Source organism: Scomber japonicus, chromosome 1, assembly GCF_027409825.1.
Source record: "Scomber japonicus isolate fScoJap1 chromosome 1, fScoJap1.pri, whole genome shotgun sequence".
In the NCBI taxonomy this organism is placed as follows: Eukaryota; Metazoa; Chordata; class Actinopteri; order Scombriformes; family Scombridae; genus Scomber; species Scomber japonicus.
In genome coordinates this window covers 37987871-38011221 of record NC_070578.1, presented here as the reverse complement: position 1 = coordinate 38011221, position 23351 = coordinate 37987871, and the positions used below count along the sequence as shown (strand labels likewise).

At 38.8% G+C, this 23351-nt stretch overlaps 2 protein-coding genes across 2 annotated transcripts in view; one reads left to right on the top strand and one right to left on the bottom strand.

Moving 5' to 3' along the window:
* Window positions 1-588: 588 nt before the first annotated feature.
* LOC128354906 (SH2 domain-containing protein 7-like) lies at window positions 589-9047 on the bottom strand. The gene is made up of 6 exons (XM_053315009.1): window positions 8859-9047; window positions 6753-6842; window positions 6506-6671; window positions 4803-5045; window positions 1021-1662; window positions 589-934 (listed from the first exon to the last, which is right to left on the bottom strand). Exons 1-6 carry the CDS (start codon window positions 9008-9010, stop codon window positions 890-892), a joined length of 1338 nt encoding a protein of 445 aa, XP_053170984.1. The 5' UTR covers window positions 9011-9047; the 3' UTR covers window positions 589-889.
* A 5836-nt stretch (window positions 9048-14883) lies between these two features.
* Window positions 14884-23351, top strand: part of dapk2a (death-associated protein kinase 2a) — a 17858-nt gene continuing 9390 nt past the window's right edge. Inside the window, exons 1-2 of the mRNA XM_053314956.1 lie at window positions 14884-14945; window positions 17592-17813. Coding sequence (XP_053170931.1) covers window positions 14884-14945; window positions 17592-17813 — 284 coding nt within the window. The remainder of the gene's footprint in view (window positions 14946-17591; window positions 17814-23351) is intronic.

The window sequence follows — 23351 nt, the reverse complement described above, 5'->3', positions numbered from 1 at the left end:
CTGCGACATCTAGTGGTGAGAATTAGGAACTGCACAATATTAACTATTGAGAAACTCAAGATTTAGATTCAGACAATTTTATTTATCACCAAAATGGGCAATTTATTTACAGCTTTCCCACGTACATAGACCAAACAATCAAACCGACAATTAACAATTAATAGTAAGTGTTAGTATGTATTTCTATATTTGGTGTTCTGGCAATTTTGTATTAAAAAGCACTTAAAGTCATTTGTTATCTTTCTGAGAGTTTATTCTGGCACCTGCAGACGGACTCCTTGCTGTCTCGAGTGTGAGATGGTAAGAAAGAGCCCAGAGCAGGGGAAGTTGTCAGCTTTCAATGTTCATTTGGGCTCCTGACTGTTGTCTTGAAAATGTATGAATCTGTCCTTTAATCAAGGTAATGTCAGAAAATAAAGTAACAATCACTGTTTCCCAGAATCCAAGATGACAACCTCAGATGTCTTATTTTGTCCTCACCAAAAGTCCACAACTGAAAGATATTCAGTTTACTGTCACAATGAGAGAAACCAGAAAATATTCTGAGTTGAGAAACTTGAATCAGAGAAATTAGACAAAATAAACAAATGGCTTAATATCAGTTTTAATGCCACAACAATTATGAAAATATCACCACCGCTATTACCACTACTACTACTACTACTGTACCATTAAAAGAAATCCGGATACAAAAAGTTAAAAAGAAATTAAGGAAGACTAACAAAATATACAGGATGGCTTTGGTAGATGGTAGAGTGACACTATGGAGTGTTTAAAACGACTTTCGACTTGCTATTATGAAAGTTTGATTTCTTTTTGTTTCATATATCAACATCAGTCTTTTCTGTATCTAAACACGAATGATCCATACGAGTCCTTCTTGTCACTTTTATTTCTTCTTGTAATCAGGCAGGAATTTCTTCCATTTCATATTCTGCAAACAGAAAACAAGAAAAAGCCATTAGATCAAATATTTCCTTCTTTCAATACGATCAATATCTAATAGTGTGTGTGACGTACATTTTTGCCCCAGGTGGATTTGGACTTCTTGGTCTTCATGTCCTCCACAGATTCGTACGTGTTGCCGTGCATGGCGGCGGCCTCCCCTTGTATCAGCTCATAGGTGTCGTCATGCCTAGCGGCAGCTGTTGGCCTTTGGGGGACCTCAGCATACATGCCGTCTCCCTGCTGAGCCGAACTTCCCCCAGGCTCCTCGGTGGTGTGGTAGAGCGGGTTGGACCTCAGCACCTCGAGATCATCGCTCTGCTGCTCCGACCTGGAGCTGTTAAATCTGGGTTCATGGAGTGAGTAGGTGTGGCAAGTGACCCTTTTGACCAGAGTGGGAGAATAAGATGTTGGCGTGGTGAGGGGAGGACTGCTAAGCTTGTTGGAGTACTCCCCATCCTCCTCCATGTTGCTGTTGTCCAGTCTTGGTAGAGATTTGCTCCTGCTCTCCACCGGCCCAGGATAAAGGTCACCTGGATGTTTTATGTCTGTGGTGTTAAAAGAGTTTGAGTTGAGCATCGGGTTTGTGTTTCCTCTGAGTCTCTCTGCTCTGTTTGTGTCACTCTGGATATCGCTTGGATGAGATGTCGTATCGGGCAAAGATCCACTCAGAGAGAAGGCCAGAGGAATGCCTCTTTTTGGGAGTGGGGGGACACTCTGAAACACATAGTAATAATAACTTAATTTATATAGCACCTTTCACACACAGCTGTGTTTTATATTTGAGGCAATAACACAAGAGCAAACAAGTACAGCAAGTAAAATTCAACAGCATAGGTTAAAACAAAACATATAACACTTTATGAATGCACTACTGAACATCTTTTAAAATGTTATGTCTTATATGATATTAATGTTTCATTGTCTTTGTTCTCCCTAACATCGCTCTATATTTTGTTTTAAGCACTTTGAGAAGAAGTTCTTATTATTAAGAAGAGATTAAAGTTAAACAGATTTTATTTTAAGTGAAACAGAAATAAAATGTTTAAAACACTAAAAGATTTACAGTAAAGGTATTTTTAAATGTCCACAGACGTTACCCGTTTGATAAACATGGGCAGGGTGTTCCACAGTTTTGGTGCATAAATCATGACAGCAACTTCCCCACTTTGTTTGTGGAGCTTTAGGCCTGATCAAACAATCAGCTGTGGAGGATCTCAGGGCTTTCTGTGGCTGATAGGGTATTAAAAAGATGTACAAAGGTGTTCACTCCTGTAATATCATTAAGCCTCATTGTCGAGGCTTGAAGGATTTTGGTTTCACTGAAAGTTCATTCTTGACCTTTGAAAGAATAAACCTAATTAATAATCCTAAATATTATAATTTAATAATGTTCATACTAAGCAGACATCAACATTAGGTGGTAGCTTTTTACTCACTTCTTTCCAGAAGGCTTTTTTTTATCTAAATGGAAAGACTAGTACAGTCACTAGATAAGAGACATTATGTATCATGTGCAATTTAACATATTATTTAAAGGTGTTAGCATCTATGAACCATTTCTATAATTTATAGAAAATATGGCAGCGAGAAAGATTGACTGAATGTCAACTGTACCTCCTTAATTATCTTATAACATTACTACTATTCTTTGTGTATGATAAGTTATATTCATTGTTTCCCATCTATAATGTTGTTAAATGTTTGTACTAAAATTGCATTTAAACATTCATAGGCACTTAAACTTTCCACTAAGCCCATAATAATGAAACTGGATCTTTTGAAGGAAGTTCACAGCAGTAAATGGCATCATATTCCAATATTTAGTACTTAATAAAATGTAAATTTTGGTCTGAGATAGCTGATGTTGACAGTGCACATGTTGTATATTCTGTCTGATGTACAGTAGCGGAGCTCTGCACAGACTCCAGATCATTTGAAAGTATTGTAAATATTTAAACCATTATTGAGTAATAATTAACTAAGACTTCATACAGTAATAAAACTCCTCTCACACAAGCTAAATGATAAATTAGGAGTTTTGTTTATAATTTAATTTATGACTTGCCTTTCTACACAATTTGATTCAGATTCAAACAAAATACAGTTGATGCTTGTTTTTTTGTAAAAGTTGTACTAATAATAGCTCCAGCTGGACTCAGAGTTTAATGTTGTTGATGCAAATGAGAAAAGATATTATCTCTCCATAATGACGCAAACTAACCACTAAACAATCAGATAACTATTCATATTTGTAAATCACTCACTCTTTAACGAGCATATTTAGGCCCAGTATTTGTGAATGTGGGTCAGTGTAATATTTCTATTTAATGTTTAATCTGTGTCGAGCACAAAGGAAGATTTTCATGTACGAGCACCCGATAAACTAAAATGTTAAAGCATAGCGTGATGATGATGTTTCTACATTCTGCACTCAACACTTTATTATGAGTATCATACATTTGTTGTTTGTACAAACTGTTTTGGAGGTTACATTTATGGATCTTATATATCTATGAAAATGTTAAAAGAAACTCATAACGCTCAATGAAGATGGTGGTAAAGTTTATTTCTTTAAATACTATAATAATTAATAAATATTCACTGAAACAGTCATAAGAAAAGTGGGTAAAGCTTTATATCAATGTTCACAAACATTTTCCTCATAATAACCTGGAAGTCGTCCTGAAAAGAATAATGTAATTGATGCTAATTATAGGAAAAATGTGTCATTTCCTTGAAAGAAAAGTCCAATTTCAACCCAACCCTAACCCTAAATATCCCCTTATTATTCAACTATTATGACTAAAAAATTTTCAAGTTAATAATAAATTAAGCTTTATTCATGTTGGAGCATGGAAGGTGTATTTGGCAGGTTGGTTGACAATGGAAATGCAGTTTGGTTTAATTAGTGGTAAAATGACGCCGTGAATGTTTGTAATATGGTTGACATGACTATGGTATCAGTATTTTCCTTGATTTGTCAGTTGGATGGTGGATCTAGAAGTTTTTAAGGGGAAAGGTGTGATGACCCTCTCTTTTTGCATAAGAGGATACTTTGGCTTCCTGGCCCAAGAACCAGTAGACAGGACCAGAGAGGACGGCAGGAAACTACCTGTACCTGGGTTAGGTTTACCAGTTTAGACCTCAACCTATTTCGCTGTCTTCTTTGTTAATCAATCTCTCTCTTCTTTTACTTCCACGCCTCCACCAACCAGCATGTTCAGGTGACCTGCTATGAGCTGACTAACATTTTAAAGTTATGCTTGCAACTACCTGGAATTATTTGGAATTGTAAATGGTGAATGGACTGTACTTATATAGCACTTTTCTAGTCATTATGACCACTCAAAGCGCTTTTACATTACATCTCATTCACCTATTCAAACACATTCATACACTGATGGCAGGAGCTAACACACAGGAAGCCAACCTGCTCATCAGAGGGAAACTAGCAATTCATACACCATTGGCACAGCAACGGGAGCAATTTGGGGTTAAGTGTCTTGCCCTAGGACACATTGACATATGGAGTGGAGGAGCCGGGGATCGAACTGGCAATCTTCCTACCTCCTGAACCAGTGTGTGTGTGAAAATAGCAAATTATATTCTTATTTTCAGGATATTTCTTGGAAGTCGATTATAAGTATACTGTATGTCTGAAATTACAGACCTGTAATGTGCCTGAATAGTTTGATATAAAGTTAGGCCATTTGTCTACCTCAAATCTAACCTAATCTAATGTATTCTTAATGTCTTCATATTCAGTGCAATTATGCAACAAACAAATGTGTCAAGGCTGTGCTGAACATATTTTCTAGGAAATCATAATCAGTCGGCTCCACTTTCCATCATACCTGAGAGTGGGACATCGCGTCCACAGACACAGTTCCTGTCAGCTTTCTGCTTTTTGATTTAGGTGGCAGAGCAGGCGGCTGTCCCGTAAGAGGGTCATTTTGCTGCTGGATCCTTTGATTATTGTGGTGGTCGCTGTGGTGTTCATTCTTCTGGTCCCACAGGGTCCGCAGAGCTTGAACACTCACTCCTGATTTCCCTTTGGTCCTGTAGTTCACCACGTCATACAGCTCACCTGTGTTTACCTGAAAATAACAACAACCTGTGTTACTGTCGCTTTATGACTCCTTTAAAGGACTTTTTTTGGCCCCAACAAGGAAAACAATTGAGACATGGAAATGATGCAGGCACCAGTCAAATTAAACCAGTGGGGTAGCAGTTATAACAGTTTAGACATTATAATTTAAAACTACTGTCTATAAAATTACCTTCCTGTTTTATAACAAGTATAAACAAACAAACAAAAATGCCATCTAAATCAAGTAATAATGTCATTTCCAACCACGATAATCCGGCATACAACAGAATGAACAACGACGTGACTCTTCAATTATGTCATTGCGACAGATTAAAAATACTTTTCAAATTCATCACATTGCTGTTGGAAATAAGCAAATCAGTCTTTACAAACAAAGTTTTTTTACAGTAACAGCAAATTTCCCCCAAAATCTGCACAAATCATGGAGCTTTTTAACCTGTGCTCTGAGCTAAAAGCTAATTTTAGCATGCTGTTTGCATGTTTACCACATTTCTTAGTTTAGCATTTAGCATTAGCTAATTAGCACTACATACAAAGTCACTTGAGGCTGATGGGATTTTGCAGTTACTTGGCCATAAACCAAAGTATTGAAGGAAGTGATTTTGACCTGATGATCCATGTAGCTACAAAGGTCAGGGGTTCACCAAATGGTTTATAATACGTATATGTATAATTGATCAATTTGTGAGGAAGATAAATGTTTATACCAAATTTCATGGTGATCCATCCAATAGTTGTCGAGATGTTTCAGAAATAACTAAACCAACCCCATTCATTGTCTGGGGATCAGGAATGTCTATACAAAAGTTTGTGCCAATCTATTGAGCAGATGTGAAGATATTTTGCTGGATAATTGTAAAAAATCTGTTGCACCAAGTGCTAAAAGAAAATAAATCAGAAATGACCAAAGCCATTAGGATTCATCTTCTGGTGACCATGAAGGTCTGTACAAAATGTCATAGTAATTCATATAATAGTTGTGGAGATATTTCAGTCTACACAAAAGTGGTGAACCAATTGACCCACCACATTGAATTAAAAAATAAAATACAGTGCAGTCAGTAACACTTTCTTTTACTTTTTACCTTGCTTAGCCTTTATAGGCAACATATAAACATTTTATAACACACTGTTATGTAGTCATAATCATATATAAGGACATTTTAACTGTTAATTAATATACAGTATTTTTGCATTAATTATCCTATGAAGACATATTTTATATTATTACAACTGTATTTGATTACTTTCCCTTTCAAGATCTGTTTATACAGCAGCAAATACTTCTGGTTATTGACAAATACATAAATTAACGGCTATATCTACTTATTACTACATTACACTATACACCATTCATTAGTTAGTTTGTTTTTTGTATTGCTAATGCTAAACAATAAGGTAAAGTGTTATCCTCAACCTTTCTATGACTAACAGGCCCCTCCTCACCTCATTACAGCTGGAGGTCAGGTATTCTCCGAAGGGCTGGATGGGGCTGACCTTGTAGTGCTCTATCAGCTCTTTGAGAGTTCGGTAAGTCTGGCAATCTCCTGATATGGCGAACAGTCCATCTTTGCCCTGGGTAATAACAAAATGGCGGCACCTGTCTAGACCCCTTTGGAGAAAACACATGGGTGGTGAGACGAATCAGAAAGACCATGAAGAAACAATGTTTAAAAGATTGAATTTGTCTCACTTGTAGGACAGGATGTAGCCAACGGCTTTATCACTGAGGCGAATGAGAAAACAGCCCAGAGCTTTATCTCTCAATAGATCTTCCGCGTCCCTGCGGCAGAGAGCGAGACAGAACCAATTAAACAGACTTACAGGCAAATTAGATTTAAGAATAACACTGCCATGTTATGAAAGCCCTGTGCCTGGCTCGTATCTCTCTTTTATTTCATCGCTCAGAGGAAACAAAGATCAATCAAAACTATGTTCATTCAGGCCTATTAAATAGATGATTTTTCACCCTGCACACTTAACCTTTACGTCAAGCTGAAAATCATCTGTTCCTCGCCTTAATAGAAATGTTAAATCAGGAGTCCGTGCAAAGCATGACTAAACAATTTAAGTTTTTTGGCTGTTGTCTTTAAGGATTCAGCGTTTATCTATAGTATACATGCTGATGTTGAGCATTTTGAATCACTGGTTGATACAAATGTTCCTTCCAAATTTATATTTTTCAGCTATTTCAGCTAAGTCAAGTCAAAGTCTTTATTGTCATTATATTGTGAACAATACAACGAAATTAAAAGTGCTGCTCTGTTAGGTGCCACAATGATCAAACATAAATAAATAAATAAACATAACAAGGCCATAGCTAGGATTTAAAAAAATGCATATAACCTTCTCTGAACCCTTCAGAAACACATTTATTTATTTATTTGTTTTATTCAGTTAACTCTTTCATTATATTTTCTATATTTTATTTTATAATTGAAGAACAAACACAACGAATAAATCGGGGAAATGCTTAATCATTTTTGTATTCATTATATGTTGGCCCTAAAAGTAGTCATATGGTAATTAGATAGATAGATAGATAGATAGATAGATAGATAGATAGATAGATAAAGAGAGATAGATAGATAGATAAAGAGAGATAGAGATTATAAAATTAACCTGGGTGCCATCACTCACATAATAACCTTTGACCTGAGAACATAATAGATGTAAGGGTTTCAGTAGATGGATGCTTTTCATTTCTAATTTCTAGTCATTTTTTCATATTAATTGAGTCAAAGATCTTCTAAATCAACCATCACTACAGTACCATGATAGATAGATAGATAGATAGATAGATAGATAGATAGATAGACCCCAGCAAACAGAAGATATCAAAGAATACCAAAATGTGATTACAGATAATCCGTTTGTGGTTTTCTACTGCAGTACAGCCTCCATTACCTCTGTTTATTTTAGGCTACTGTTTAAATTCCAACTGATAACGAGTTGGAGCCAGTCACCATCCGAGCAGCAGCACAGGAAGGAATGTAGGTTTCTAAAAATCACCCTGAACACTGTTGAAGCACTGAGCACTTGACCTCTGTGGTGGAGGAAGCATTCGGTATTGAGCTACTTAAGCTAAAGTAGCAATAAAAACTGCAATAAATAAATACTTTAAAATGTCAGTTAAGTAAAAGTAGGTTACAGTTTTTGGCTAAATTTAGTAAAGGTATCAAAAGTAAAACATATTTTTTAGAGGTTCCAATGATTGTTGTGTCTTCATTGGATATTGAGGCTGTTCTTCTGTTTTTTCTCCTCCGACCTTTATTGTTACCATTGTGCTTGTGGTGTGAAAATTTCAATATATATTTGATTACAAAGAACAATGGGCCTACTATTTTATATCATGTGGATTAGTATTCTTGTACTACTACTGATAATGTGTCAGTAGCATTGTATCGTTGCAGTTCATCAAGGTGCAGCTAATTTTAATCTACTTTACAAACTTTATTCTTTATAAACTCATCACATGCTTCAAAGGTCAATAATAATATGCAAAGTAATGAGTAAATGTTGAGGAGTAAAAACTACAGTATAAAATAGCATGAAATGGAAGTACTCCAGTATAGTATAAGTATGAGCATGACCTCAGTGTGCTCAAATGTAGCTACAGCTCTGCAATGAATGGACAAACAAGCTGTCTATTCAAATAAAGGCAAATAAAATGCAATATAATCCTAAAACCCACAGAGCCAAAAACAAATGCAACTTTTGTGACTCAAACTTCCGCATGAAAAACCCAATTTCTCTCTAAGCCAACACCACACCACACATTCATCTCTGTGTTGCTTACTTTCTTGCAGCGAAGCCTTGAAACCAGTCTGGGAAGTTTCCGTTGTCCAAGATGAGCGGTGCCTGCGTCTCAGTGAACCACCGCAGCACCAGCTCCTTCAGGCCTCCTTCTGATGTCTCCATCTGCAGGTCAACACCTGACTTCTTCTCCATCCTCACACGTTTTGTTAGGAGCTGACGGATCACTGTCTCACCATGTGTGCTCTCTGCTCGGATTACGTTTATCTCTCCAAAGGAAGCCAACGTGCCTCATTTGATTATTTCCGCTGGGCGTCTCTCTCATCTGAATAGTGGTATTGTTTCAGTTTATCTACCAGTGACTACTCTGCCTCTCACTGACGCTGTCATTTTACTATCTGTGTTCCTTGTCCCAGATTCAGTTTTGACAGCTTGGTCACATAGAGTAGTATATTTCTTAACACTGTTTCTTTCCACCTTGGTTTAATATGTATGGATGAACATAGTTGTCTCTTTGTGCTTCTTTGTACTTGTATTGATTACTGTGTGGGCTCAAAAATCCCCTTTCACGGTGACATTATCAGGACTCACTGTACTATTGGTATGTTGGCTCTGAGGTGCAAATCACAACAACACAGGACAAAGCAAACAACACAAAAAACTAAACTAAAACCAGAACAACACAACAAATCAACAGGTCAGAGGATCAAGTCAAAAGGATGCATCTTCTGGGAACCATGAAGGCCTCTACAAAATTTGGTGCCAATCCATTTAGCAGATGTTGACTTTCATTGACATACAGTAGTATATTTCTTAACACTGTTTCTTTCCACCTTGGTTTAATATGTATGGATGAACATAGGTGTCTCTCTGTGCTTCTTTGTACTTGTATTGATTACTGTGTGGGCACAAAAATCTGCTCACAAGGTTACATTATCAGGACTCAACCTCCTATTCGTATGGTGGCTCTGAGGTTCAAATCACAACACTGGACAAAGCAAACAACATAGTGACTACGTATGGACTAGTGATAGTGACTATGTATAAAGGAACATAGGTGTCTGTCTGTGCTTCCGTGTACTTGTATTGATTACTGTGTGGGCTCAAAAATCCCCTTTCACGGTCACATTATCAGGACTCACTGTACTATTGGTATGTTGGCTCTGAGGTGCAAATCACAACAACACAGGACAAAGCAAACAACACAAAAAACTAAACTAAAACCAGAACAACACAACAAATCAACAGGTCAGAGGATCACGTCAAAAGGATGCATCTTCTGGGAACCATGAAGGCCTCTACAAAATTTGGTGCCAATCCATTTAGCAGATGTTGACTTTCATTGACATACAGTAGTATATTTCTTAACACTGTTTCTTTCCACCTTGGTTTAATATGTATGGATGAACATAGGTGTCTCTCTGTGCTTCTTTGTACTTGTATTGATTACTGTGTGGGCACAAAAATCTGCTCACAAGGTTACATTATCAGGACTCAACCTCCTATTCGTATGGTGGCTCTGAGTTTCAAATCACAACACTGGACAAAGCAAACAACATAGTGACTACGTATGGACTAGTGATAGTGACTATGTATAAAGGAACATAGGTGTCTGTCTGTGCTTCCGTGTACTTGTATTGATTACTGTGTGGGCTCAAAAATCCCCTTTCACGGTCACATTATCAGGACTCAGCGTACTATTGGTATGTTGGCTCTGAGGTGCAAATCACAACAAAGCAGGACAAAGCAAACAACACAAAAAACTAAACTAAAACCAGAGCAACACACCTGAAAACACAACAAACAACAGGTCAGAGGATCAAATCAAAAGGATGTATCTTCCGGGAACCATAAAGGCCTCTACAAAATTTGGTGCCCATCCATTTAATAGATGTTGAGTTTCATTGAAAAAGCTAAAAGTCAGAGTATCATCCCAGTTATCAGCATTTATCCTCTGGGGACCATTAATGTCGAGGCAGATGGCCGCCCACTTTGAGTCTGGTTCTGCCTGAGGTTTCTTCCTGTTAAAAGGGAGTTTTTTCTTGCCACTGTTGCCAAGTGCTTGCTCATGTGGGAATGTTGGGTCTCTTTAAAATTAAAACCTGAAGAGTTCGGTTTAGAACCTGCTCTATATGTAAAGTGCCTGAGATGACTGTTGTGATTTGGCGCTGTACAAATAAATAAAGATTGATTGATTGAATGTCTGAACAAAGCAGGTGCTCCTGGTCTGAAAAGTGAAGCCAGTGCAGAAATGCCTTAAACCTGCATTCTTTCTAATGGCCAGCAGGGGGCGACTCCACTGGTTGCAATGCACTACTTCTCACTTGATTTATAACCTCAGGAAACAGTTTCCTAATGAGTTTTTTGCTCTCAATTGTTAGTTTCAAGTCGTTTTCAATACAGCATGATGTTCATTTTTTAAATTATGGTCCCATTTAGAGTTAAATAGATGATTAATCAGGGAATGCTTTAAATCGCAGCTACCTTGTGATTGACAAGTCGCTACCACGGAAACAACGTTGATTACGTAATGTAACCAAATTCACAGATTATACAGGTAACTGCTGCTATTTGTTTTGTGTGTTTTCAGTTAATTAAAAAAGTCAGTTTTCAGTGTTTGGTTGTACTAAAAGACCCTGTGAGGAGCCGGCTGTTTCGTTTTTCTGGTAAGTACATTTAGTTTTAATGGTTTTAAACCTGTTTTTTGCTAGCAAAAAATAGTCTTAGCATTAGCATTATCACAGTTAACCACAGACTGTAAATGCACTGTGCTAACTAAGCTAGCAGCTAGCAGCTAGTTCCACCTTCTTGTCCAAATATGATCATTTCTGGCTCCAATAATAAAAAATGGCAATATTCAAATCGCCTAACTTGAGGCTCCATAAACCAATAGGTGTCGTCATGGTGACAACGTCTTTTTTTCTTTTCTTTTTTTAAGTCTGTGGTTTGCACCAAATTTCATGACAATCCATTCTGTAATTACTGAGATACTTACTAGTATAAAGTAGTCTGGAACAAAAGCATTTTTGGCTGCAGGTGGTGCTACATGAGCATTATCAGTGTTCTCAATATGAAAGGTTCATTCTCTTGACAGCATAAATTCATGATCCTGGCACATTACATTTTTTCATATGTGTGCTATAAACAAAATAAAGGCTGGTTAAAAACATTGGCCTGGTTATCTCTCTACCCCAGGCAACTATTTGGTGGTCAGTAATATCTTCAGCTGTTTTATGTGTTTGTCAGATACCTTTGTCTGTCATCACAGGCAAACCAGAAAATATACAGCCATCATCTTCCTCTTAGATTTGATTTAATCTCAGTTGTGATAACATCAGTGTGAAGTCACTGGTGTTGTTTAAACATCCTTATCAAACCCTGAAGATGAGTTATTTTATACGTGACTGGGACAAAAATAGCATTTGTGTAATCACCATTTTCATGTGATTATACGGTAATGAAAACATATATTATATTCAATTTCTGCCATTAGATCCACCTGAATTATAAATATATCTACACTGTTCTTTCAGGGAGTACAATAAAAAAATATACAGTAAAATTTGATTTACTACCAAAATAATAAGGATGAATTGATTAAATCATTAATTTTCTAATTGATTTTCTAACTTTAGGAGCCCTCTGAAGAGTCACAACAGGTGTCAGTCTGAGCGCGAGCTGCTGAACAGATGGTCGAGCCAACAGGAAACAGCTCTCTCCTCTGTCACGGTGTGGTGACTCCAAACTCCAGCCATAACATCCAAAGTAAACATTATCTCATTCAGCAACAAAGGCACATATTTAAACATCGTCAAAGGTATTTTCATGTGTAATCCCTTAGCACAAAGTAGCTTATTCAAGTGTACTACGAGTATACTTATTTTACACTAAAACTGAGGCAGTATACTTGTTTAAAGTTTACTTTTTATATTTTATATTTTATATACTTAAGAATAGTATAGTGAAGTATAAAAGTATAAAGAAAAGCCTAAGACTAAGTACATACTAAGATTTACACTTATACTTTAATACTAAAGCTTATACTTTAATATACTTTTTATTTCCTTCCTCCCTCCTTTCCTGCCTCCCTTCCTCCTTTCCTCCCTTCCTTCATCCTTTCCTCCCTTCCTTCCTCCTTTCCTCCCTCCCTCCTTTCCTTCCTTCCTTTCTTCCTTCCTCCCTCCCTTCCTTTCCTTTCCTTTCCTTTCCTTTCCTTTCCTTTCCTTTCCTCCCTCCCTCCCTCCTTTCCTTCCTTCTTTTTCCCTCCCTTCCTTTCCTTCCTTCTTCTTCCCTCCTTTCCTTCCTTCCTCCTTCCTTTCCTTCCTTCTTCCTCCCTTCCTTCCTTGACTCGAGGACAACAGGAGGGTTAAGTATACTTTATATGGTCATTTCAAGTTTACGACAAGTCCACTCATCTATATACTACAAGTGTACTAGGTTTATACTTCTCGTCCACATGTTAGTTTATTGAAGTATACTTAAAGTATAGCACAAGTCCATTCTTCTATATTGTGCCATTGTACTAGTTCTATACTATATGATGTTGAACATATAAGTTTATAACAGGGGTAAAACCTCAAAGCTGATGTGTGGAGTGAAAAACATTTTTATTCTGCTAAATTAAATGTGTAGTTCTGTGACTGGAGTTCAGCTCGACGCCCTCCCCATGACAGAGGGAGGAATGTGGGGGGACATGGCAGAGATGTCTGGAAGGAAGGAAGGAAGGAAGAAAGGAAGGAATTTAGGAGAGAAGGAAATGAGGAAGGAAGGAAGGAAGAAAGGAGTAAGGAGAGAAGGAGGAAGGACAGAAGGAAGGACAGGAGGAAGGAAGTAAGGAAGGAAGGAGGGAAGGAAGGAAAGAAAGCAGTAAGGAGGAAGGGAGGAAGGAAGGAAAGAAAGGAGTAAGGAGGGAGGAAGGAAGAAGGAAGGAAGGAAGGAAAGAAAGAAAGCAGTAAGGAGGAAGGCAGGAAGGAAGGAAAGAAAGGAGTAAGGAGGGAGGGAGGAAGGAAAGAAGGAAGGAAGGAAAGAAAGAAAGAAAGCAGTAAGGAGGAAGGGAGGAAGGAAGGGAAGAAAGGAGTAAGGAGGGAGGGAGGGAGGAAAGAAGGAAGGAAAGGAGTAAGGACGAAAAGGAAGGAATTTGGGAGAGACGGAAGTGAGGAAAGAAGGATGGAAGGAAGGAAGGAGTGAGGTGGGAAGGAGGAAGGAAGGAAAGAAAGGAGTAAGGAGGGAGGGAGGAAGGAAGGAAGGAAGGAAAGAAGGAAGGAAGGAAAGGAGTAAGGATGAAAAGAGGAAGGAATTTAGGAGAGAAGGAAATGAGGAAGGAAGGAAGGAAGGAGTAAGGTGGGAGGGAGGAAGGAAGGAAAGAAAGGAGTAAGGAGGGAGGAAGGAAGGAAGGAAGGAAGGAAAGGAGTAAGGACGAAAAGAGGAAGGAATTTAGGAGAGAAGGAAATGAGGAAGGAAGGAAGGAAGGAAGGAAGGAAGGAAGGAAAGAAAGCAGTAAGGAGGGAGGGATTGAGGAAGGAAGGAAGAAAGGAAGGAAGGAAAGAAGGAACAGTCAAAAGAGACGGGGGTTTTCTGACTGGAGTTCAGCTGGACGCCCTCCCCATGACAGAGGGAGGAATGTGGGGGGACATGGCAGAGACGTCTGGCCCTGTACTCGACACCGAGGACGCAGCAGCAGCAGCACAGCATGGCAGCAGGAGGACATGCTGTTCACGGCTCACACTGGAAGTATTTTTAACATGGTAAGACATTTTCTATTCACTGATGTTATCTACGGTGTATTTTTCCATTAATAGTGACAATAACATTTATCACTTTTGGACAGGAAGTTAAACCAAGCTGTCAGTTGGTTTAACTCCAAAGAAACTGCAGTGTCCTATATATATATATATATATAACCACCGAGCTTTAATTAACACTGTCATGTCAATGTGTTGTTAATAGCTTGTTGAATTATTTCCAGTCTTTATTTCCATGACTGAATAACTCTAAATCTATTATTATTATTATTACAGGATGAAAACTGAACCAGAGTTATCAGCCTCACCGTCACAGCAGCAGCAGCCATGGATTTATTCAAGCAGCAGAAAGTTGAAGATTTTTATGAAATTGGTGAAGAGTTGGGAAGGTAGAGTACACACACACACACACACACACACAAACACACACACACACATATATATATATAGTGTCTGAATATTACATGTATCAGAGCAGTCCTTATTTGCATGTGTTTTGCATGTAATTTAATGAATATAATGGTTTGGGGCTTTACTGTAAATCATAATGTCAATACATGATTGTGTGAATGCAAACAGTTTCCTATAGGGGTCCATTTAGTTTTATGCTAATTTTTTAAACAATCTAAGGGGATGACTTTTCTATTTTTATTTTATTTTTCACTGACATGCAGGATTTAAATGTTTTTTTATGTTCACTAGAAATAAGATTTATGGTTCTCTGACCTATAAGAAAGAGTTTTTTTGACATATAAGTTGAAGGACTGGCATATTTATGCAAACAGAAACAGCTTCATTGTGTTATTTAGTTTCATCATTGATTGTTCTGTTGGTTTATTCTCTTTTTTTCTCAATTATTGGATTAATCAATGGGTCGGAAAATGCTAAAAAAGTTGGGTTAGGGTTATAGAGCCAAAGAGGAGACCTAAAATATGTTCAAATGTGACAGATATTCATTCGTTTATTGTCATAGAGGACTTAAAAAACAGAAAATATAAACATATAAGAAGCTGGAATCAGAGATTTATGACTCAAAGCGATTAATCAAATATCAAAATAGTTGGAGTTGAATTTTTTTGTCCATCAGCTAATCAATTATTCGACTCATCATTGCAGCTCTAGTTGTATTTCTCCAGATGATTCTCCCATCAGGCACAAACATCAGTAATATTAATAAATGGGCATCAACATTAATCATCTTTATTGGCATCGTCACATAATTTACAAACAAACTGAACCTTTATACCAGAAACGTCATTAACTAACATGTAGGTCAGTGCAGCATCAGTTATTGCTGTGCTTCATGACTTTATGGAAATTACACTGAATCATTAACACTGCTCTGCAAAGGTCCTCAACACCTGTAAAATGTCTTTTATTGAGTCACACTGTGTAAAAAAAAACTGCTTCCTTGACTGATAAAAAGCTATCTGGCATGTATGTATACACTGTTTGAAGTCATTATTTAAAATGTTTATATAAATGGTATAAAGTAGCATGCATTAGGAGTAAAGTAGCATGCATTAGGAATAAAGTAGGATGCATTAGGAATAAAGTAGGATGCATTTGAGGTCCAGTTTTGTTGCAGTGTGTTGTCACATGCAGACAACTGTTCATGTTCATGTCATTTGGCTTTTTAAAGCAGCCGTCTATCTTTAGCAGCGGTTATATCTGCACTCAGGCTTCACTGCAGACGAGGAAGTGGAGTGTCCACTTACAAACCTTTTCAAATGAACCAGGAAACAGAAATAGATGCAGCTGTGGACTCATATAAACTTTGAATTTTGAATAACTGCTGTATAACGCATCAAATCCAGCAATTTACATGAAGCGTTTCCTTCTCTGCTCGTATTGTGTCGACTAAGTGCGAGCGAGGATCATCTGTGGAGGCCGTGAAGTGCCATTTGCTGCAGACGTTTGTGTGACGGACGCTATAAATAGGCCGAGGTGGTGGCGGTGGTGGTGGGAAAAATTTGAGTGACAAACTAGAAACACAATCCGACTGCAGCAGAGGAGCTCAGACAGTCAGTTGTTGTGGAGAGCAAAACATTCAGTGAGCAGCACGACTTCACTAACAACAAAATAACTTCACTTCCTTCCTCTCTCTTTCCTCCCTTCCTACCTTCCTCTTTTCCTTTCTCCCTTTCTCCCTCTGTCCCTCCCTTCCTTCCTTCCTTCCTTCCTTCCTTCCTTCCTTTTTGGACAATGGCAGGGGTCTGCAGCACAGAAGAATAAGATATATCAGACTTCGGATACACACACAATGCTTTTAAGTAGAGCAGTTCATTGTTGGTTCTAAACATGAGATTTGTTAACAATGAGAAAAATATAGAAAATTAATAAAAACATTCTTGGCAGCGGCGGAGTGAGGCCTTGAAATCCACCGGGAATTTTTTCGCCGGCCCTGGCCCGGTGTTTTGTCCCATCTGGTTTCTAATTTAATATACATAATAGCATATTACTGGAGACTTTTAAGTAACAGTTATATAGTGCTCACTACCAGAAAAAATATTCGCTGCAGTAGATGTGAACAGAAATATGTCATCTACTTTTATGAATTGGACTTGACCCGATTCATTCATTGGATGAGCCCTTTTCTCCCAGCAGGCCGTGCTCCAGTCCACAGTTTAAGAACAAACCAAGAAGATAATATATTGCAATTATAATGTTTAAATACACAACCATGGAAGTTGAAATAGGAGTTGATTTAAGTAGCAAAATTGGAAGTGATAAGAAAGAACTGGAGCACAAGAGTGACCATGACTGAGAAATGTACAGCAAGAAAGCGTTATACATACATCATGTCATCCCCTAACATTGCATGATTGCATATTGACCAGCTCATGACAGCAGAGGGAGGGTCGCACACTCGCTTGTGACGGCTGGTGTGCATTTTATTCATGACATCGCCGGCCTACCGGGAAATTGTCCCGTCCCTCCCGATGGCCACCCCGCCTTTGACTCTAGGTGCAACCTGAGCTATTTTTTAAGCCATTACTCAAAGGTGTATTGTTGTACTTCTTCTGTGTTTTCAGTGGGCAGTTCGCCATCGTAAAGCAATGCAGAGAGAAAAGCACGGGACGGGAATACGCCGCCAAGTTCATCAAGAAGCGGCAGAGCATCGCCAGCTCGCGAGGAGTTCGGCGGGAGGAGATCGAGCGGGAGGTGGACATCCTGCAGCAGATCCAACACCCAAACATCGTCACGCTGCACGACGTCTACGAGAATCGCACCGACGTGGTCCTCATCCTGGAGCTGTGAGTGAGAATAATCTGGTTAAAACAGGCGGGAGCTGAATCCCAGTGTTTATCCATAACACTTCATTTATGCCAGGGGTGTCAAACTCATTTTCAATCAAGGGCCACATACAGCCCAATATGATCTCATGTGGGCTGGATCATTAAAAAGATGGAGGGAAGGAATGAAAAGAAGACAGGAAGGAAAAATGGAAGAAAGGGATGAAGGAAGGAAGGAAGGAAGGAAGGACAGAATGAAGGAAGTAAGGAAGGAAGGACGGACAGATAGAAGGAAGGACAGAATGAAGGAAGAAAGGGAGAAAGGAAAGATGGAAGGAAGGAGGGAGGGTAGACAAGACGGAAGAAAGGAAGCGAGGAAGGACGGACAGATAGAAGGAAGGACAGAATGAAGGGAGGAAGGAAAGATAGAAGGAATGAGGGAGGGAAGAAAGGAAGGAACGAAAGAAGGAAAGATGGATCGATGGAGAGAAGGAAGGAAGGAAGGAAAGGAACTCATGAAGGAAAGTGGGCCGGATTGGACTCCTCGGCTGGCCGGTTCTGGCCCACGGGCCGCATGTTTGACACCCCTGATTTATCCCTTATAACACACTATAATGTAGTCAAAAGCAGATTTAAGGACATTGTAAGTGTTTATTAATGTACAGCAGGGGTGTCAAACATACGGCCCGTGGTCCAGAACCGGCCGCCAATGGGTCCAATCCGGCCCAGTGGATAAGTTTGCAAAATATGAAAATTGCAGAAAAGTTATAATAATTTTTCTGCTGCTACAATTATCTAAAAAAAACAATTAATACATATTATGGTCGTATTTAAACCGTTAAGATGTTGATGATTGTGCAAAATGTTGTCAGTTAGCAGCTTCTGTGCAAAATAATCTGAAAAAACGAACATTATATAGATAGATAGCCTTTATTGTCCCAAGGGGAAATTGGTGGAGACCCACTGGACACAAACAATATACAGTCAAGCGCGAAATTATTCATACCCCTGGCAAATTTTGACTTAAAGTTACTTTTATTCAACCAGCAAGTTGTTTTTTGACCGGAAGTGACACAGGCGTCTCCAAGAAGATGAAAAGACGATGTACAAAAGGCATCATTGTGGTAAAAAAAAAATATTTCAGTCAGCTTTTATTTACATTTGAACAAAAAGTGGCATGTCCAAAAGGGGTATGAATAATTTCGGGCTTGACTGTACATACATACACACACTGCACAAACACCACCAGACATTGAACAACTAACACATATATCACACTGAGGAGGGCTGTGTCCATATGGGGTTATTGGGGGGGGGGGGGTTATTGAGTGTTGAGATGGCAGACGGGACCAAGCTCTTGCTGAAGCGTGGCCGTCTCCATCTCAGAGTCCTGTATCTGCGACCAGACGGCAGCAGTGTGAAGTGGAGGGTGGAGAGGGTGGAGAGGGTGGAGAGGGTGATCCGGGTCGTTAGTTATTGCTTGTGTGAGGCGTGTGACTGCTCTGTGGTTGAGCTCGGTGAGGTTGGGTGTGGGATGGTTGATTATCTTGGATGCGGTATGTGTTATTTTTCATGGTGAGCAGTACAGGAGGATGGGTTGGATGATGCTGGTGTACTATTATTATTATTATTATATTATTGAAATTGCACTCAGTTTTCACAGTAAATATAGGTTTATTATAGTAAAGTTATAAATATTATTTGTAGGTGATGCAATGTTTCCACACTTGAGATCAAATTGGCCCTTGAACTAACATAGGTTTGCCCCCTGATGTAAAGCATTTGTTATAGTTATTGACAGATACATAAATGAACACATACAGCTGCTTATTACTATATTATAGTGTGTTATACACATTTATTAACGGTTTATATGGTGATTATGAATCAATATATTTAATAAATGTATTGTCATATTGATTGATCTAATAGTTGTGGAGATAGTTCAGTGTGTTTAGCATAGCAGTAAGCAGTTTATAAACCTTTAATAAATGGTTTATAACACACTATATATTATAAGTTATAATATACTCTATATATATATAATACTAACCGGCTCACTGGCAGGTTTTCCTCAATAATCCCGAGTTTCTCCTCATGTTGATCTGAAGCCTGCAGACTGAAGGAGCTGTCAGACATGCTGTGTCTTGTTCTTTAAGAGTCCGTTTGATATTGAAGCACAAACACTCCTCAGTAATCTCCGTCAGAAAAGTGATCAGACCTCGCTGGGATGTTTTATCATCCTCTGATTATCATCTGTTTGAGCGTTTCTGTTTTTCATTTCTCTGAACAGTATTCTCAGGCCTTGTATCGTTCATATGACACATCGTGGACATGCTCTCAGTTCAGAACAATTTATTTGTTTTGCACTTTGTTTTTTTGGCCGCTGGCAATTATAACATCAGTGATGCCGAGCTGTTTCCAAGGCAACCGACTGTCAGGCTGTCAGAAATGAGACTCTTGCACTGAAATGTTTACTGTACTGTTTTGTAGTGTTGTATGCATAAAGCCATTTAGGTCTTGCTTTCAAATAGACATTAATGCGTGCAGGTGGTTGAGTGGTTAGAGCGCATGCCATATACGCAACCGACCCCGGTTCGAATCCCGGCCGGAGGTCCTTTGCTGCATGTCACACCGCCCTCTCTCTCCTATGTTTCCTGTCTGTCTACTGATGAATAAAGGCGTCTATGCTGAAAAAGAATCTTAAAATAGATGGCTCTCAAATAGATAATATTAAATAGTGGCAGTGTTGGGATGGCTTAAAATTTGACTTCTTTTGTTTTTTTGCTTCTCAGATTTTACTAACTACTAACAGATATCACATGTTGAATGTTGCCACTGAATGCTGTTTAATGAGGCAGAGCAGGTTAAATAACATTACAACTGCTTGTAATGAAATGATACCTTTACCTGTTTGAACTATAGTCTTATATTTAATCTTCAGTTGATGCCAAGTAGGCCTACGTCTTGTGCCTGTTGGGGGTCTGCTGCATGAATATTAAATGCACACACACACACACACACACACACACACACAGAATATAAATGTACTCGAGATAAAAAGTTTATTTTCTTTCAATTAATTCTCATGCATTGACTCGGTCAGTAATTTTCGGCCATGCAAGCTCATGTTTGCTGCTGCTGTTGGTGCATTTACTTTTTTTTCTTAACCCTCCTGCTGTCCTCAGGTCAAGGAAGGATAGAAGGAAGGACAGGAGGAAGGAAGCAAAGGAGTAAGGAGGAAAAAAGGAAGGAAGTAAGGCGAGAAGTAAGGGAAGGGAAGAAGGAAGGAAGGAAAGACAGAAGGAAGGACAGAAGGAAGGAAGGAAAGGAGTAAGGAAAGAAGGAAAGACAGAAAGAAAGAAAGCAGTAAGGAGGCAGGAAGGAAAGAAAGGAGTAAGGAGGGAGGGAGGAAGGAAAGGAGGAAGGAAGGAAGGACAGAAGGAAGGAAGGAAAGGAGTAAGGAAGGAAGAAGGAAGGAAGGAAGGAAGGAAAGAAAGAAAGAAAGCAGTAAGGAGGCAGGAAGGAAAGAAAGGAGGAAGGAGGGAGGGAGGAAGGAAGGAAGGAAGGAGCAAAGAAAGAGGGGAGGAGGCGAAGAAGGAAGGAAAAATTAAAGAAAGGGAAGAAGGAAGGAAAGAAGGAACAGTCAAAAGAGACAGGGTCAATTTGACCCGGGAGGACGACACAAGGGTTAAATATATATATACTCATCATCTGCATGCATTCATTAATATTTCTAACTCCACTGGGGAGAGATAGGAGGATCAAGCCCTTTTTTCAGCTTACAGTTATCCCTTACCTCTGCATGTCCTTGCTTTTCATGTCATAATATCTTCTAGTGAAAAAGGCTTATTTAACTGCACAGATGTCCACATCAATATCTTTTTTATGTGGGTGTTAAGCAGGTGTCCCATTCACACTTCCAGCTGGTCTAAAATGCTGCAGCTCGTCTTTTAACAGGAACATTAACCCTTTATTGGGCAAATAATTAAATTTGGTAACTTCTGTAAATATCCCAAAATATCCTTCCTTCCTTCTTTCCTTCATTCCTTTTATCCTTCCTTCCTTCCTTTCCTTCCTCCCTCCCTTCTTTCTTCCCTTCCTTCCTTTCCTTCCTTCCATCTGTTCTTCCTCTCCTCCCTCCCTCCTTCTCTCCTCCCTTCCTTCTTTCCTTCCTCCATCCCCCTTTCTTCTTCCTTCCTTCCTTCTTTCTTCCCTTTCTCCCTCCCTCCTTCTCTCTTTCTTTCCTCCCCCCTACCTTCCTTCCTTCCTTCTTTCCTCCGCCCTTCCTTCCTTCCTTCCTTCCTCCCTTCCTTTCAATGAGTGTCCTATAAAGGGTTAAAGCGAGAGCACATTTCCTCTTGTTACTGGCCTCACTTCACTGGCTCCCTGTAATGTACATTTCAGGTTTGATTTTCATTGATCTCCACAAATCATTAAATGGGCTCTAACTCTTATCTCTCTGATGTTTTACAACTACATATATACCATCAAGGACACGGATCAGTTGCTTCTGGTTGTGCTATAAGATTAAGGTTGAAGCACAGAGGAGACTGAGCCTTTGCAGTTATAGCCCATGGATGTATTATAGGAGCTGGATACTGGACCGAAAATGGCATCCTTTCAGTCCTATAAGAGCTACACAGCTGCTGCATATGACAATAAAAGTGCATAGTTTCTAGATTTGCTTCCACATTGTGCGGTCGACTGCACATGCTCAGTAGTGTTTCTCCCGCTCGCCCCACAGACTTTACATTGTGATGATGTCATAGATTTGAACAAAAAATAGAAAAAACCTACATACAAGATGGGTATACAGCACCTGACATTGTTACATGAAGTAATTGAAGTAATAAAAAGAAAGACAGAGGCTATAAAATTGGCCATAAATTTGGAATAATTTTGTTTTCTGACACATTTCTCTTTTTATTTCCTATTTATAGTCATCACCAATCACCTTTGACCAGGTATAATGAGACTGATCAATACAATTTTGAGAATATATACACTTTATCTATCAAGAATAAGTCACATTGTCACAATCATTTCATGGAAACAGGTAAAAAAATATTTTATTCCGACTTTATGGGCGACTGTGTACGATAACCAAAGTAGTCCAGTACTTCCTGTGTTTATAAATCAGTGAGGTTTCTTTAGAAGGAAGGAAGGAAGGAAAGAAGGAAGGAAGGAAAGGAGAGAGCGAGGGAGGAAGGAAGGAAGGGAGGAATAAGGAAGGAAAGAATGGAGGAAGGAAGAAAGGAAGGATAGAATGGAGGAAGGAAGAAAGAAAGGAAGGAAGAAGGAAGGAAAGGAGGGAGGGCGGAAGGGATGGAGGAAGGAAGGAAAGGAGGGAGGAAGGAAAGGAAGGAGGGAAGGAAAGGAAAGTAGGAAGGAAAGAAGGTGTGTCATGATACCGTCAGGAGTATGAATAAAAAACAAAACAAAAAACAAACACACACACACAAACAAAAGAAGAAAAAGAAGAAAAAAAAGAAAGAAAGGAAACCCAGAGAGGAGGATCAAAGCCTTAGTCAGTACAGAAGAAATACCCAAAAAATA